This window comes from Carcharhinus amblyrhynchos, chromosome 4 (genome assembly GCF_965287045.1).
Source record: "Carcharhinus amblyrhynchos chromosome 4, sCarAmb.v2.hapA, whole genome shotgun sequence".
Classification (NCBI taxonomy): domain Eukaryota; kingdom Metazoa; phylum Chordata; class Chondrichthyes; order Carcharhiniformes; family Carcharhinidae; genus Carcharhinus; species Carcharhinus amblyrhynchos.
The window spans coordinates 74,252,313-74,269,817 of NC_137327.1; the positions used below are offsets into that span (position 1 = coordinate 74,252,313).

Here is a 17,505-nt window from a genome sequence, read left to right on the forward strand (position 1 = left end):
CTTTTCTGCAGCAGTTTGATACAAGTGAGTGGCTTGCTAACACTTTGGACTCGTCAGTTAAGAGTCAACCACGTGGCTTTTAGGGTTTGGAGCTACATGTAGACCAGATTTCTTTCCCTAAATGATATTCATGAAATAGAGATGTGTGGCTCCATGATTATGTTTAAGAAGGGAGGGAGGCATCAGATGGGAAATTATAAGCCGCTTAGCCTGATTTTGGTTATTGACAAGATTTTAGAGTCTATTATTAAAGATGAGATTGTGGAGTACTTGGAAGCGCATGATAAAATAGGATGAGTCAACACAGCTTCGTCAAGGGGAGGTCATGTCTGACAAATCTGTTGAAGTTCTTTGAGGAAATAACAAGGAAGTTAGATAAAGGAGAACCAGTGAACATGATTTATTTAGATTTCCAGGAGGCCTTTGATAAGGTGCTGCATTGGAGACCGTTAAATAGTTTAAGGGCCCATTGTGTTAAGGGTAAGATCCTGGCTCAGATAGAGGACTGGCTGACTGGCAGAAACACAGTAAAAAGTCTGACAACACCAGGTTTTAGTCAGAGAGTGGGAATGAAGGAGTCTTTTTCAGAATGGCATCTGGTGTGCCTCAGGGGTCAGTGCTGGGACCACAACTTTTCACAATATACATTAACGATTTGGAAGAAGAAACTGAAGACGTTGTTGCTTAGTTTGCAGATGATACAAAAATATGTAGAGGGACAGGTAGTATTGAGGAAACAGCAGGGCTGCAGAAGGACTTGGATACGTTAGGTGATTGGGCAAAGCAGTGGCAGATGGAATACAATGTGGAAAAGTGTGAGGTTATGCACTTTAAAAGGAGGAACGGAGGCATAGACTATTTTCTAAATGGGAAAATTCTGAGGAAATCAGAAGTCCAAGGGACTTGCTCAAGATCCGATTACAGTTAACATGTAGGTTCAGTCGGCGGTTAGAAGGCAAATGCAACATTAGCCTTCATGTCGAGGGGGCTAGAATGCAGGGCAAGGAAGTACTTCTGATGCTGTATAAGACTTTGGTCAGATCCCATTTGGAGTATTGTGAGCAGTTTTGAGCGCCCCATAGCTAAGAAAGAATGTACTGATCTTGGGAGGGGTCCACAGGAGGTTCACAAGAATGATCCCTGGTATGAAGATCTTGTTGTATGAGATATGGTTAAGGACTCTGGGTCCGTACTCATTGGGGTTTAGAAGGATGAGGAGGGATCTTATTGAAACTTACAGAATATTGCGAGGCCTGAATAGAGCGCACATGAAGAGAATGTTTCCATAGTGGGAAAGATTAGAACCAGAGGACACAAACTCAGGCTAAAGGGACAAACCTTTAAAAGAGAGATGAGGAGGAATTTCTTCAGCCAGAGAGTGGTGAATCTGTGGAACTCTTTGCCACAGAAGACAGTGGAGTTCAGGTCATTGAGTGTCTTTAAGACAGAGATAGATAGGTTCTTGATTAATAAGGGGATCAAGGGTTATGGGGAAGAGGCAGAAGAATGGGGATTAGAAAAAGATGAACCATGTTGAATAGTGAAGCAGATTTGATGGGCCTGGTGGCCTAATTGTGCTCCTATGTCTTAAGGCCTTATCAATAACAAGAGTAGATTTTCATTTCAGATTTATTAGTTAAGCTGTTATTTTGAAATTTGAACTCCGGTTTCTGGAATATCAGTCCAGCTGGTTTTAGCTACAGTTACGTTACCACTCTGCTACCTATCATCTCCCTCATTCATCTCATACTATGTGAGTTCTAACAAATTGAGTAAGTTATTCCCTGCCATCAATCTGATTACCCATCTTGGTAAAATGGTTGTACAAATCTTACAGAACAGGTGCTTATGTGAGGAAAGTCCTCTATTTCAGTTCTACACTGAGATGGATGTTATCGGAATGGGGGAGGCTGGACTATCAAATAGTGTTCTCATTCCTGAGCTGAAGAATAGAAAATTGATTCAAGGCAGTCACGAGAAACATCATGAATACATGAACTTGTTCTGTTGTTTCACCTGCCTTGATTATTAGGAGAAACTAATAGCTGACTTGAGTCAAATGGTCAAATCAAGATCAAATTAATTGGGCAACAACTGTTTCAGCAATTGGTAAGAAAATGGCTGCAGCAAAACCTTCTTCAACAGTCAGGTGTAGTCCAGCAAGTCTAAGAGGATCCTGAGTGAAAGATGCTGAAGATCTTCTTCATCTGAAAAGTTAGCTCTGTTTCTCTCCACAGAAGCTGTCTGGCATGCTAATTATTTCCAGAATTTACCATTTTATTACAAAAGACATTACCTGTCATATATTGGCTTTTGGAATTAAATAGGAAAATATCCTTCATAGCTAAAGAGTGTACTTGTGTTCCCAGTGAAGAACTATTCACATCTTATCACCCAATACATTTCTCTTCCTTCTGAGCAGACAGGATGGTTGATTTTTTTTATTTGCTTCCTGAGTGAAATTGTGTTGTTAATGGTAACCTTTCTTCCATTTCTATTAAAATTAATGTTAATGATAATTAACTAGTTTTATACCCAGTTGAAATTTTCCCCATGAAAACCTATATGGTAACATTATTTTAATTGAATGCTTTTCCTGTTGCATTTACCATATATCCAGCTTAGACCAGTGATTTCCAGCAGAGCTGATGCAATGAGACCCCATCCAATACAGAAATGGTCAATTAAATTTATCCAGTAAATCCCAGCCTAGCAAGAAATGAAAGATCAGAAAACATGCCGCAAATATAAAACATAATACAATAAAATCATTATTACCTGGCTTGCGTGGGGAATTTTTCTTGCTAGGTAATCAAAAACACCAGTTAACAGAACATTCCATTACCAACGAAATACAGCAAGTGCTAGTAGCATGAACTATGCAAGTATTCAGGAAGCAAAAAAAGTATTCTTTTTACCTCGAATCTTCAAGAATGTTTATTCATTTCCAGGATGTGGGCATTACTGGATAGGCCATCCCTTATTCTCCAAGAGAAGGAGATGATGAGGTCTTCCTGAACCACTGCAGTCTGTGTAAATACACTCAGTGCTATAAGTGAATTCCAAGATTTTGACTCAGTCGCAGAGAAGGATCAGTGTTATATTTCCAAGTCAGAAAGCTGAGTGACTTGAAGAAAACTCCAGGTGGTGGTGTAACCATGTGCCTGCTGCCCTTGATCTTCTAGATGGTAGCAGTCGTGGGTTTGGAAATGCCTTGGGGGTTTCTGCACTTCATCTTGTAGATGGTACATACTGCTGCCACTGTTCATCAATGGTGGAGACAATGGGCCCTATTTTACCATTGTGTCGGGCAGGCGTGAAAACGTGGTAAAGTCGGGTATGTGGCCATTAACACGATCCACGCCCACGTCCACACAGATGGCCACTTTACTGAAACCTGGGAATGGCAGCGATCCAATTCATGCCCGAAACGGGCGCAACAGCAATTTAAATGTATTTGCACGTACTTCAATTGAATTACTGAACTGCCCGCCCAACTTCATCAGCATTTCCCCCTTTACCGTCACATTCGCCGATCCAGTATCGCACCAAAATAAACCTGCTGAATAAAAGTCATTGTCTGGTTGGGGTTGGGGGGGTGTTGGGGGTGTTGGGGTGGGGCGGGGGGGGGAGGCGGGGGGGTGTGTCGGGGGGATGGGGTCGGGGGGTGTGGTGGGTCGGGGGGTGGGGTCAGGGTGGGGTGGGGGGTTGGGAGGGTGTGGGGGTCAGGGGGGGGAACAAGGAGAAGGCGAGTCAGATGTTCCTCTGGTGTGGGGGGGGGCAGGGGGCAGTAGGGGGTGGGTGAGGCCAGAACGTTCTGAGGCGGGGGGTGGGGGGATGGTGAGTGAAGCCAAACTATTCTCTGGCAGTGTGGTGGGGTGGAGGGAGTATGGAGAGGAGGAGGGTAACATGTATCTCTGGTGGGGGAAGGTAGAGGTTTGATCACTCACTGGTTGGGGAAGGGGCGCAGATGGATCTCTGGAAGGGGATGGGGGGGCAGAGGGATTCACTGCCACTCTGCAGGCAGTGGGGGAGGGGGGGGAGGGGGCAGGGGTCGCAATTGGTCTGGGTAGCAGGGGTGGGTAGATAAGGGGAACAGTGATGTGTGTATTGGGCCATCACTCCCGCTCTTTGCTCCCGGGCCGCTTTTTGTGGCCTGGAAGTGATCTGACACAGATGCGTTTTTTCAAATTTTTTTCCTACTGTGCATGGGCAGTTCAGAGCTCCAACCATTCCAGCTGTGCTAAGCCCCACCCACAGCCCAAATGGGACTGGAGATTCTTTTTCAGGCTGACTGCAAATGGGAGCGCCCAATGTAGATTTTTAAGTCGGATCTGAATTAAGCCCAGACTCAGCACTTAGAATAAAAATGGTAAAATCAGACCCAATGAATGCCCATCAAGCAGGATGTTTGAACTGTATGGTATCAAACTTCTTGTGTTATTGGAGCATCCAGGCAAGTTGAGAGAATTCAATTAAATTCTTGACTTGTGCCTTGTAGTTGGTGGTCAGGCTGAGGAGTCAGGAGGTGAGTTACTCGATGCAGGGTTCCCTGCCTCTGCTCTTGTAGCCACAGTATTTATGTGGTTAGTCCAGTTCAGTTTCTGGCTATTAGCAACCCCCTTGGATACTGATAGTGCAGGATTCAACAATGATAATGTAATTGAATGTGAAGTGGCAATGGTTTGAGTCTCTCTCATTGGAAATGGTCTGGCATTTGTGTTGCTCTAATGTTAAGTGCTACTTTGGCCCAAGCCAGGATTTTGTTCAGGTCTTGCTGCATTTAGACATGGACTGCTTCAGAGTCTGAGAAGTTGTGAATGGTGCCAAACATCAGCAGACATCATCACTTCTGACTTTAAATGGAAGGCAGGTCATTTCAGAGATGAAGTGGAAATGGTCAAGAGCTTCAAGTTGCTAGGTATCCAGATCACCAACCACTTGTTCTGGTGTCCCCATGCCAACACTATAGAAAGTGTTGGCACGGGGCTACCAAAGCCCACCAGTGCCTCTACTTTCTCAGGAGGCTAAATTGAGCATGTCTGCTACAACTCTCACCAACTTTTACAGATATGTCAGAGAAAGCATCCTTTCCAGTTGTATCACAGCTTGGTCTGGCTTCTGCTTTGCCCAAGACCACAAGAAACTACTAAAGGTCGTGAACGAATCCCAGTCCATCATGCAAACTAGTCTCTCATCATCCATTGACTCTACCCACACTTCCTGCTGCCTTGGAAAAGCAGCCAACATAATCAAGTAACCCATGTACCTTGAACATACTCTCTTCTACCTTCTTCTGTTGGGAAAAACATACAACAGTCTGAGGTTACGTACCAACTGACTCAAGAACAGCTTCTTCCCTGCTGCCATCAGACTTTTGAATGGACCTACCTCAGATTAAGTTGATCTCTCTACATCCTAACCATGACTGTAACACTACATTCCGCACTCTCTCCTTTCCTTCTCTATGAATGGTATGCTTTGTTTGTAAAGTGTGTAAGAAACAATGCTTTTCACTGTATACTAACACATGCAACAACAAGAAATCAAATCAAATGTAGATGGCTAGGTTGAGGTCACTATCCGGAAGAATGCCTGCAGTGATGTCCTAGAATGGAGATGGTTGACTTCCAACTACCACAACCATTTTCCTTAGTGCAAGGTAACAGGTGAAGATTGATAAACAGCAAGAAGAAAAGATAAAAGTTATGCGTTGTAAATAGCAAGAAGCAAAATTTAACATTACCACTGGTATGTGCAGAATAGATAAAATATGTCTTAACATACATCCAATAACAAATATTCCACATGAAACACCTTTAAATTAATTTGTAATGGTACTTCTGATTTCCCAGCTCTTTATCTGACTCTCTGCATTTAAAGCCCCACAGAAGCCTGGATTTCTGGATTTGAATGGGCAGATGAGCCTCTGTTTAATGGAGCATCCAAAGGATGGCACATCTGACAATGCAGGACTCCCCTGGCCACCACTGTGACAAGTCAGCATAATTTATTTGTTTGTGCTTGAATCCTTTATTTGAATTTGCAAGGCTCAAATCTTTGACTTAAAGATGAGGGCATTATAAATGGAGATAAAGTGAAATGAAAATTTTCCAAAGTGCGCATCTCTACATAGTGAGACTTATCAAACAATGTTGAATGAAAGCAATGTAAATCTGATTCACAGGATCTAATAAAGCCAAGTTTCATCTCTTTTAGCAGATGGGAAAAGATCAGTTAATTCTAAACTTTCACTTGCCATGCTCCTAGTCAAGTTGTTCCAGTACAGTTACAAAACTGGCATTTACCCAGCAATATGGAAAATTGCCCAAGTATCCTGTACACACAAAGCAGGATAAATCCAACTCAGCCAATTACTGCTTCATCAGTCTACTTTCAATCATCAATAAAATGATGGAAGCGGTCATCGATAGCATTGTCAAAGTGGCATTTGTCTAGCAATAACCTACTCACCCGCGCTCAGTTTGGGTTCAACCAGAATCACTCAGCTCCTGACCTCATTACAGCCTTGGTTCAAACATGGACAAAAGAGCTGAACTAAAGGTGAAGTGAGCGTGAAACCAAAAGAGAAAATGCTGGAAAATCTTAGCAGGCCTGGCAGTATCTGTGAAAAGAGAAAATAGTTGATATCTTGAATCCAGACAACCCTTTGTTAAAGCTTCCAGACCTACTGAGGTTTGTAGCATTTTCTCTTTTGATTTCACGCTCACTTCACCTTTAGTTCAGCTTTTTTCCAGTATCCACAGTAACTTACTTTTATTTAGGGAGGTGAAGGTAACTCACCTTGGTGACAAATCAGCTTTCGACCTAGTGTGGCATGAAGGAGCTCTAGCAAGACTGAAATTAGTGGGAATCAGAGGGAAAATTTTCCAATGGCTTGAGTCACACCTGGCACAAAGTAAGATGGTTGTTGTCGATGGATGTCAATAATCAGTTTCAGGACATCATTGCAGGAGCTCCTCCGTGTAGTATTTTTGGCCCAATCATCATCAGTTCATTTCATCAGTGAACTTTCTTTCATCAGAAGTAGGGATGTTTGCACAGTTTATGTGCAAATGCAGCAAGACCTTGGGCTAACAAGTGGCAAGTAACATTCATGCCACACAAGTGCCTGGCAATGATCATTTCCTACAAGAGAAAATCTAACCATTGCCCTGACATTCAATGGACTTTGCTGAATTCCCCATCCTGGTGGTTACTAATGACCAGAATTTCAATTACATTATTCATATGATACCCCGGCTACAAGAGCACGTCAGAGGCTAGCAATCCTGCATCGACTAACTCGCCCCCTGACTCCCCAAAGCCTATCCACCACCTTAACAGCACTAGTCAGACATATAGTCTGCACTCGCCTGAATGAATGTGGCTCAAACACCAAACAAGAGGCTCAAATCCATCCAGGAAAAAACAACCCATTTGATTGGTATGTCATCCACAAACATTCACATCTTCCACTACTGACATGCAGTGTCAGTAGTGTGTGCCAACTACAACATTCATTGCAGGAATTCACCAAAGTTCCTTGGGCAGCAACTTTGAAATCCACAACTACTATCATCTGGGAGAACAAAGCTAGCAGACATACGGGAATGCCACCACCTGGAGGTTCTCTGCCAACCTGTTACTCTGATTTGAAAATATAGTGCCATTCCTTCATTATTGCTGGGCCAAAATCCTGGAACTCCCTCCCTAATAGTGCATGTACCTGCACTATGTGGACTGTAATGGTTCAAGAAGGCAGTTGGCTTCCACCTTCTCAAGAGCAATTTGGGTTAGGCAATAAATACTGGCCTAGTCAGCACTGACCACATCCCATGAATGAATAAAAAATGTTGTTAAATGAAGGGAAAAAACATGACTGATATTCAAGTTTGTTTTTAAATTACATAATGTTCTGAAATTTCAGACTTCATTGTGTTATAATTAATGATACAGGCTGAAATATCACAAGCTATTAAAGGATAACATACCTGTGTTACCAGTAAAATGCCAAGCAAATAAAATAACAAGGAAACGCCAGATATCAGGTAAAGGCGTTTTGAACGTAGAAACTTTGGGAACTGGTCCAACAGGGCTGTTATAATTGTTTCTGATGAAAAAGAAAGTTAATTGAGGTCAGCACTTTATAATTTACACGATTCCACAATCCCAGATTATTATCAACAACCCTCCCTCAACTGATGGAACTGTGCTGCTGCATGTTAATCACCACATGGAAAAATACTAAGGGTATCAAGGGCACAGAATTTTAATGTCCAGCACCAAGAATGATTTGGTCACACCATTCTTGATTGAACTGTCTGAATCCTGAATGACATATCTGCCAGACTAAGCATGCAGACAATGGTGAGCGAAGCAGAAGGAAAAATGTACTTGACCTTGTGCTCACCAATCAGCCTGTTGCAATTGCCTCTGTACATGCCAATTTCAATCACAGAGAACACAGCACACTCCTTATGGCCCCAAAGCCCATTTCACAGTGAGGACCTTCAAGTTATGTGGCAACACCACCATACCAAATGGATTAGTCTCAGAATTAATCAAAACTGGGCATTCATGAGGCATGGTGAGCCTTCAGCAGCAATGGAAATATATTCAACCACAATCAGTAACATCATGATGAACACATCACTCACTCTAACATTACTGTCAAACTAAAAGACCAATACTGATACCTTGGTTGAGTCCCGAAGAAGAAGTAATGAATCCTTAAAACTCTGCAATGGATTAAGTGCACTCTTGGGTGGTGATAACAAATATAATAGGGCTTAAAAATCTCAGCCTTTACAATTTAGTTTTGAATCAGTAGTGTTTACCTTGTTCAATATTTTTAATGTATGACAAAATATTTTGTTTTAATATATGAAATCTTGTGATGCAATTCTTTCAGTTAATCAATGGATGTTTGACATTCTCTCTAAATGTTAGCAGTTGCTAGAGACTGTAACAAAGATGAGAAATTACTGTAGGTGACATTACTGAACAAATACTTACCAACATCTTCAGTTTCTTTTGTACATACTCCATTCTTGGATGCACCTGCAATTATTATTAACTGACTCCTTTCCAAGCTTACTGGTTCCACTTACAAGATGCCTTTAGTTTTTTTTTAGACATGAGAACGACATAACTAATTTAAATCTTTTACTGAAATAATTGTAGACATCCCATCTCTGGCTAGGGCTCAAGGTAAAAGTAATTTTCTAAAACAAATGAATTATGAAATTAGATATCTGCAATCTTTTATGAAATCATACATTTATAATTTTCCTTTAATAAATGTTTGACAGAGATGATTTATGAAGATACTCACCAAAATCTGCAAATTGACTGCTGAGTCCCAAATTGAGCAACATGAAGAAAAATAAAATGGACCATAAAGGTGCCCAAGGCAAATGTGCAAGAGCCTCTGGATAGGCAACAAAAGCCAAACCAATACCTACCAGTAGATACAATCAATATGGTAAAATTAATGATACAAAGAGAGAAACTGTAATTATTAAATAAGTTAGAATTCAAATTGCGGAGATCTATCTTGCTTTTCCCAGTGAATTTGGACCTTTTTTCTATTCATGTTGTGACCTTTTTTTCTGTTCATCAAGTTGACTGCTGGATAAGTTTCCATTTAATACACCTCGGATTCAAAAGTCTGTGACTATTCTAGCAGATCACTATTTAACACCACAAAATCAGGCAGGAATCCATTTACTTTGATGTTATAGTGAGATTTCTTGGATATGTGCATTGGGATGGAGCCTATACTCACATGGTCAATTTAGAGCACTATATCGGCCTCTCAGGGTAGGGTTAGGCAATCTCTGAAGGTGGAAAGGCAAGAAATTGTTGTGCATGGTCACCATAAGATGCATTGTTTCAGTGTCAGCTGCAGCTCAGCTGATAGTACCTTTGGGTCAGAAGGATTTCGGTTTAAGTTCTACTCAAGAGACGAGTAAAAATAAAAGGGTGGCTCTCCAGTGCAGTACTGAGGGAGTGCTGTATTCCAGCTGTGCCACTTGTGGATGGGACATTAAACCAAGATCCCATCTGCTCTCTTTGGTGAAAGCAAAGATCCCGTGGTACTATTATGAAGAAGAATGAAGGAGTTAACCCTAATGTCCCGGCCAATACTTGTTCCTCAATAAACCAGAAAAATAAATCTGGTCATTATTATGGTTTTATTTGTGGGAGTATGCTGTGTACAAATTGGTAGTCACATTTGAGGTGTTGCTTCTGTAATGTAGGAAAAGTACTGATTGGATGCAAAATAGTCATGAAAGATGCTAAATAAATCTAAGTCTTTCCCTTTGTTGTGACACAGGTATCATTGATCTCCCACTCTTTGTGGCAGCAGGTCAGAAACACTGAAAATTTTCAGCTAAGCAATATGTGTGTATTTATAATGAAAACCACTAGTCCTGTGACATTCTATATGATTCAAATTCCTCACATTTAATGGAATAGATTGAACAACAAGTCAGATAATCTCCAAACTTTCTAGTTTGCTATTCAGCTCCCATCATTGTGCCACACAGGTTCTGGACCCTGTATCTGGGAAGTTCTAAATCAGGCATGTGCCAGAATGTTAGTATTTTCAGTATCTGGGTCTTTCATTTGAATTTATACAATATAGTAAAAGTATAATGCTACTTTGAGACTTCATGCAATTCCCTGTATAGTTAACATAAGAATATTGACTACTTTGAGCCTTCACAGAAGGCTTGTAAGAAGCAGGGGAATCAGCCAGTCACAGTCTGGATACAATGGACAGCAGTACCTGTTTTGGATATTGGTTTAAAGGGCAGCACTTGGTTTTCAGGCCTTTCCAGAATTTGGGATGTCAGATAAGGGGAACAGTATCTGTAGTACCATCACCATTGAGCTGTTTGGTACTTCAGAGCTCGAAAACACTTTCCACCAGAAATACTGTTGTGCACTAAGTATCGATTATTGTGTCAGAACACTGGATCAGTTTTGATCTCACATGTAATAAAATGATTAACTTCAAAGAGTTCTAGTTTACCTGGCTGAACAACGTCTGAAACAGGCTTGTCTTGTACATGAGCCATGTGTCCAAGGGTGGAGAAGATGGCAAATCCAGCAAACACACTCGTAGCACAATTAGCAACACAGACAATGATGGTGTCTCTGTAACAGTTGTTATGGAATTTGCTGTAGGATGAGAGTGTTATTAAACCTCCCACAGATACAGCAAGCGAAAAGAAAATTTGTGTTGCAGCATCTTTCCAAACCTAGGAAATAGGAGATAGAATGAATCAGCACCAGGATACTTTCTTGAATTCTTTCAACTGTGGTAGGTAAAACAAGATGAACGATGCATTAATGCTGTTCATTGTCATGCTTTCTGGTGAAGACCCAATGCTTTAATTTAATTTCTCGATAGGATCCTTTTTTTTAACAGCAATACCTTTCTATAGTTGTAATTGTTCTTTGATGTGTTATCAAACACATATCACTCACTAATTAGCCTGCACAGGTAAACTGATGTTTCTTTCCTCAGTAATTTTATGAATCAATTTGTAACATGTTGCTAAAACAAATTGTGCTCCAAAAATATATACAGTCATTGCATTTCATCCCATCATGCCCCATTTGTTTTTTATTCATTCGTGGGACGTGGGCATTGCTGGTGGAAGGTGGTGGTCAGCTGCCTTCTTGAACTGCTGCAGTCCATGTTCTGTGGGTTGATACACAATGCCATTAGGAAGGGAATTCCAGGATTTTGATCCAGCAACTGCGAAGGAACAATGATATACTTCCAAGTCGGGATAGTGAGTGGCGTGGAGGGGAACTTGCACGTTGTGGTGTTCCCATGTATTTGCTGCCTTTGTCCTTCTAGATGGAAGCTATCATGGGCTTGGAAGGTGCTGTCTAAGGATCTTTGGTGAATTTCTGCAGTGCATCTTGTAGATGGTATATACTGCTGCTACTGAGCATTGATGGTGGGGGGTGTGGATTCTTTTGTCCTCGGTGGCGTAAAGCTTTTTTGTGTGTTGTGGGAGCTGTACCATCCAAGCAAGTGAGAAGTACTCCATCACACTCCTGACATGTGCCTTGCAGACGGTGGACAGGCTCTGGGGAGTCAGGAGCTGATTTGCTTGCTGCAGTATTCCTTGCCTCTGACCTGCTCTTGAAGCCACTGTGTTTATGTGGCAAGTCCAGATGGGTTTCTAGTCTATGGTAACACCAAGGCTGTTGACAGTGGGAGATTTATTGATCGATTGCCATCAATGTCACTTGCCACTTATTAGCCCAAGCCTTGATATTGTCCAGGTATTGTTGCATTTGAACATGGATTGCTTCAGTAGCTGAGAGATTGCAAATAGCGCTGAACGTTGTGCAGTTAGCGAACATCCCCACTTCTGATTTAATCCCACTTAATCTCATCTCACCCAAACACATCATGCATTATTTCTTCCTTTACCACTTCATGACTTCTTATCCACTCTATCAATCTCATCTAGTTGCATTCCTCCTCAATTCCTTCCTCTAATCACATCCTGCCATTTCCGATCCCACTTCAATCAATTCCATCTCACTGCTACCTCTCTGATCCAAGCCCATCACACCCCCTCCATTCTGTTCATCTTTTCACATCTTTACTCATATCTTACACAATGCCTTTTTTAATCGCATCCTGACCATTCAATCCTAATGCATCTTTAAAACAATTTGCCAGAAGTAAGGGGTACAGTCCTGGAGCTATCTCCATGTTTTGTTTTTACCAGCCCCTGCTGAACATCACACTGATCCCTGGGTCTGGGTCATATGTGTTCTTACGTTACTGTGTAGATGGTTCTGGACTTTGTCCCACATTAACCCTGTAAGTGCCAGATCATTGTATACTACACCTCCCGCCCCCAGTCTTGATCCAATCTATCTGGGTCCTGATAGGGAGTGAAACCACAGAGTATCAAGCAGTATTGGACTCTGTCAACATTGCCGTCAGGATCAATGAGTTACTGTGAAGGGAAATCAAAATAAACAGAAATAGTTGGAGGTGGATAGAAATCCCTTGATCTGACAGCTGAATCTTTTATGAGGTTGTACTTCTTACAGATTAAAGGGGTCACGTGCAGTAGAGAGGGTTCAATGATTTCTGCTTGCTGGGAAGCCTCAGCAACTTGAAATTAAAGCTGTGCATGCACTGGGGCTGAATGCACAGTTGGGCAGACTGGAACCCCATCCCTCTTCCACCCCATAGGTGAAATTAATACCTCCTCTCTGTCAGCTGACTTCAACGAGGTCTGCTCACACCTGCAGTTCTGACGGGGAGAAACTGGAAATCTCTGCTGCAGAATAGAGTACTGCGATGATTTAATATCCTAACAGGAGGTTAAAGTTACTTGCCCACTTCAGAAATTTGACAGCTGACAGGCAGGAATGCAGAAATTGATCATAGGGCTGCCTCAAATCACTATTCCAGAGACGATCTTCAGGTCTGCCAGGTTTAGAAGGGGCAGTGCAGCTGTGACACCCCCATTCCAGTGGAGAATGACAAAGTCAACCCTTCTCCCCAGTCTGAACCCACCCAACACCTAAGACTCTAGAGGGGGCTTTCCTCTATAGTCTAACAGCAGCAGAGATGCAAATAGCCACTGGACCTGCTGCCTGGACCCCTCTGAGGGCCCAAAGTGATTGGTGCCAGGCTGCAAGGGGCAGTGCATTGTTGGCATTTCAATGCACGTGGCCTGAAGGAATGCTGAGTGGGGTGTCTGAGGGAGGAGCGGGAATGTGTGGGAGGATTTTGCAGGAATGTGGGAGGAAATCGGAGTATTGAGCATAAAAGTTAGAGTGTTATGGTAAATATAAGGCATTGGTGAGGCTGAATTTAGAGTATTGTGTACAGTTTTGGTCACTTAGTTACAGAGTGCAGAGAAGGTTCACTAGGATGTTGCCAGGGCTTGAGAAGCTGAGTTACAGAGAGAGATTGAATAGGTTAGGACTTTATTCCCTGGAGTGTAGAAGAATGAGGGGAGATTTGATAGAGGTGTATAAGATTTTGATGGGTATAGATAGAGTGAATGCAAGCAGGCTTTTTCCACTGAGGCTAGGGGAGAAAAAACCAGAGGGCATGGGTTAAGAGTAAAAGGAGAAAAGTTTAAAGGGAATATTAGGGGGGGCTTCTTCACGCAGAGAGTGGTGGGAGTATGGAACGAGCTGCCAAATAAAGTGGTAAATGCGGGGTCACTTTTAACAATTAAGAAAAACTTGGATGGGTTCATGGATGAGAGGGATGTGGATGGATATGGTTCAAGTGCAGGTCAGTGGGACTAGGCAAAAAGTGGTTGGGCACAGACAAGAAGGGCCAAAAGGCCTGTTTCTGAACTGTAATTTTCTATGGTTCTATGATTTGAGGGAGCATGAGGGCTGTATAGTTGGGCCTGAGGGGTGTGGGGACTGAGTGGGGGCAGGGGTGGGTTGGGTCACCCTCGTGCCTGTGTGGTTTGGAGGGGGTTACCCGTTATTTGTGGGTGGTGGGGGGAGGATGTCACTCTTTGGGGATGGGTTGATGGTGCTTCCCTGATCAATGTGGGGGCACCATTTAATCTTTTGCATGAAGGGGGACCTGTCTCCAAGTGCAGAGATCAGATTGTCATTTAAAAATGGCAGCCTGGTCATGGAACAGCAGAGCTGGCTAATGGAGTGCTCAAAATGAGCTTATTTGCATCTTTCAGGTGGGCACTTCCCAAGTGAAAGGCGCTACCAACACCAATGGGAAACACCCTGTTTTCCAGCCAGTATGGGCATTTAGCTTCAAAACAGGCGAATCAGGCCCATAATGTTTTTCCAAGCTTTCTTCTGTTGTGACTGATCCCCAGGTGATGTTCCCCAAATGTGTTACCATGTACAAGAATCCTCAAATATTGTTGCTCCCTGGGTGAGGACAGATGAACTGACACCCCTTTCTCATTCAATCCATACTGTTTGTCGTAACAAGATTAATTCTAAAAGGATTTCTTCCTTTGAAGATATCTTCTGAGTCTCAGTATTTATGTTTTAAAGGGAGCCCATTTAACTTCAGCAGGCAAATAGTTAGTTTTGAGATTCCAGTATTCCACAGTTTAGTTGAGAAACTTCCCCATTTCCTTTGCAGCTGTCAGGGTTCATCTTACCAAAAAAATTTAAGATGCCAAACATGAAAAATGGGAGAAATTTAGGCCATTTTTTGGGCAAGTTAAAAATTGAATATTACCTAACAATCAAAAAATGAGGAAAAACTTGGAATCTGCCAGTTTGTGTGTGTGTGTGTGGGGGGGGGAGGTGCTAAATTATGCAAAATAATTAAGGCCTAAATTATGCAAAAGCCTGCAGCTGGCAGCAGCAATGGGTGCAATTGCAGCTGTGCAGATTTCCCATCACTATCTATAGCAGGCCCAGTATTTTGTGGCCACTACCACAGTGGCAGGCTGGCGCTGCCCAAGGGGCAGCCCCCCTCTGCCCCTGACTTACCAAGGAACTTCAATGGCCTTTGGTCTTACCAGCTAGGCCATCACATCTGGTCTCCATTAATGGGGGCCAAACCAAATGTGATCCTCGCTGGAGAGAACCTTCCTTGGTGAGGCCACAAAGGCAAGTGAGCCTGAACAATAACATCCCAATTTCGCTCACAATATTTAAATCACGTTTAAATGTGCTTTAAATATTGAGATCAGCCTCGTACCATTGTCTTGCTCAAAGTTGACCTTGCCAAGTATCTTGGTGCCAGTAAGATCACAAGCAGCAAGAAATTGCACCTGTGCAGATTTCCTGTCACTGCCTCTACTATCGATAGCAGGCCCAGCCTGATTTTGCGATCCTATTGGCTCAGTCTGCCCATCAGCCAGGTGGGCGCAATGGTAAGATTGGCCCAAAAGTCAGAGAGAGTTTAGGGGTGCTGCTGCCGGGTGGTTTTTCTCCTTCAGTGTCACACACATTCGAACTTGCAGCATTAGATCACACACACACAAACCTGCCTTTCAGAGCTCAAACAATTTGACTCATTGAAGGCTTCAGTCTATCATGCATTTTCAAAACTATATACTCCACTTAAATCTTGTGCTTCAAATCTTCCATTTCCGCTTTGGTGCAAATATTTTCAGTATTTACTTCTGTTCCTTCTTGCTCTGCCTATTACAGGGCTGTTTCCTTGTCATTCATAACAGCTGATGGCAGTTCTAGAAACATGTCAGGGTCTTCAAAAAGATATGTACCTTTGGAACTTCTGAAAAGTTCCCTGCCTCTCTGGTGTCCTCATGGGCATGTTCAGGTGCTGGTCTTCCCCCTATGCCTCTCCTTAGCTTGAAGATTAAAATATTTATCAAGGGCAGTTAATAGTTCTTGAGGCTGGTTGTGGATCCGTCAACGGCTTTCATTCGGATAACAGGTTTCGCTAAGTTAGCAAACCCCAATATAAAAATACAGTAATCTAGGCTTCCTTCCATTTTATTTTTTACAGAGACCTGATGTACTCCAGTAATATGAAAAGTCACTTTGCAAAGATGGCACATTTGGTCCTTGGATAAGTGAAAACTGTTCAGGCGAGTAGGATTTTTGATCCATTGTCATTTAATATTTTTATGTAGTTACAGCTTTAAATCCCATCCAAGAATGACTCTACAGTAACCAGTTTCTTTTTTAAACATTTAACTCTGCACAAAAATGTTAAAACGAGATGTGTGCACTGTCCAGAGGATTTTAAATTGAAGAATTATGTTGGAAGATAATTTTTAAAAAAACATTTTAAGTTTTCACTGTAAATTTTCTTAAGATTCCAGATGATGTCACCATTAACACCGAGACAAAGGGATTTCACACGCTTGCTGCTTTTAGCTGACCATGCAATACTAAGATAGCATGTTTCTTGACTAAAACTCTTAATGATGGCTGCCTGGCTTAGCGCTGTACTGACCTCTTTCATTCCACAGTTTGTTATACCAAGTAATCAGTTGTTCAAATTTAAAGATTTCTGAGTTGGACTGTTACAACATTCCCCAGAGCTTTAAAGAAATATTTCTTTATTTTTATCTTATGAATTCAAAGGCACCAGGACTTGTGGAACAGCGACAGCACCCCTATCTCCAGTTCAAGTCCAGGAATGTTAACCACAGAAGGAGAATTCATAAGGCAATTCAATGAGTTGATAATCAGCTCAGAATCACCCACCACTTCCCATTATTTCCCAAAGGAAATAAATAAATAAAGGGAAGTGTCGGTGAGAAAAAAAGAGGCCACACATTGGTGATCTAACAGGGGTATTGGGTTTTAGTGATGGGCTCTTCTTTAATGACACCTCTGATATTGAATTAGAAAAAAAATTTACTCAGCTGAAAGGCTATTTGAACTCCATGCTTTTTACAATTGGATTTGCAAGGGAGATTAAATGGAGTCTTCTGCTGAAGTAAAATCTCTACCTTCAGCTTCCATGCCTTTTCACTACAGCATCTTCATTTCTCTAAAATCAGAACTTTCAATTAAATCTTT

General features: G+C 42.1%; 1 protein-coding gene across 4 annotated transcripts in view; it reads right to left on the reverse strand.

Moving 5' to 3' along the window:
• Positions 1–17,505, reverse strand: part of LOC145342118 (sodium- and chloride-dependent neutral and basic amino acid transporter B(0+)-like) — a 68,740-nt gene that overhangs the window by 14,850 nt on the left and 36,385 nt on the right. For 3 of the 4 annotated variants that reach the window (XM_080187354.1, XM_080187353.1, XM_080187356.1), the window contains 4 exons: positions 11,045–11,273; positions 9,338–9,463; positions 7,995–8,113; positions 2,610–2,709 (listed from right to left, as the gene is read on the reverse strand). In XM_080187354.1, the coding sequence (XP_080043480.1) occupies positions 2,610–2,709; positions 7,995–8,113; positions 9,338–9,463; positions 11,045–11,273 (574 nt within the window). The remainder of the gene's footprint in view (positions 1–2,609; positions 2,710–7,994; positions 8,114–9,337; positions 9,464–11,044; positions 11,274–17,505) is intronic. The other variant, XM_080187355.1, reaches the window with a different exon arrangement.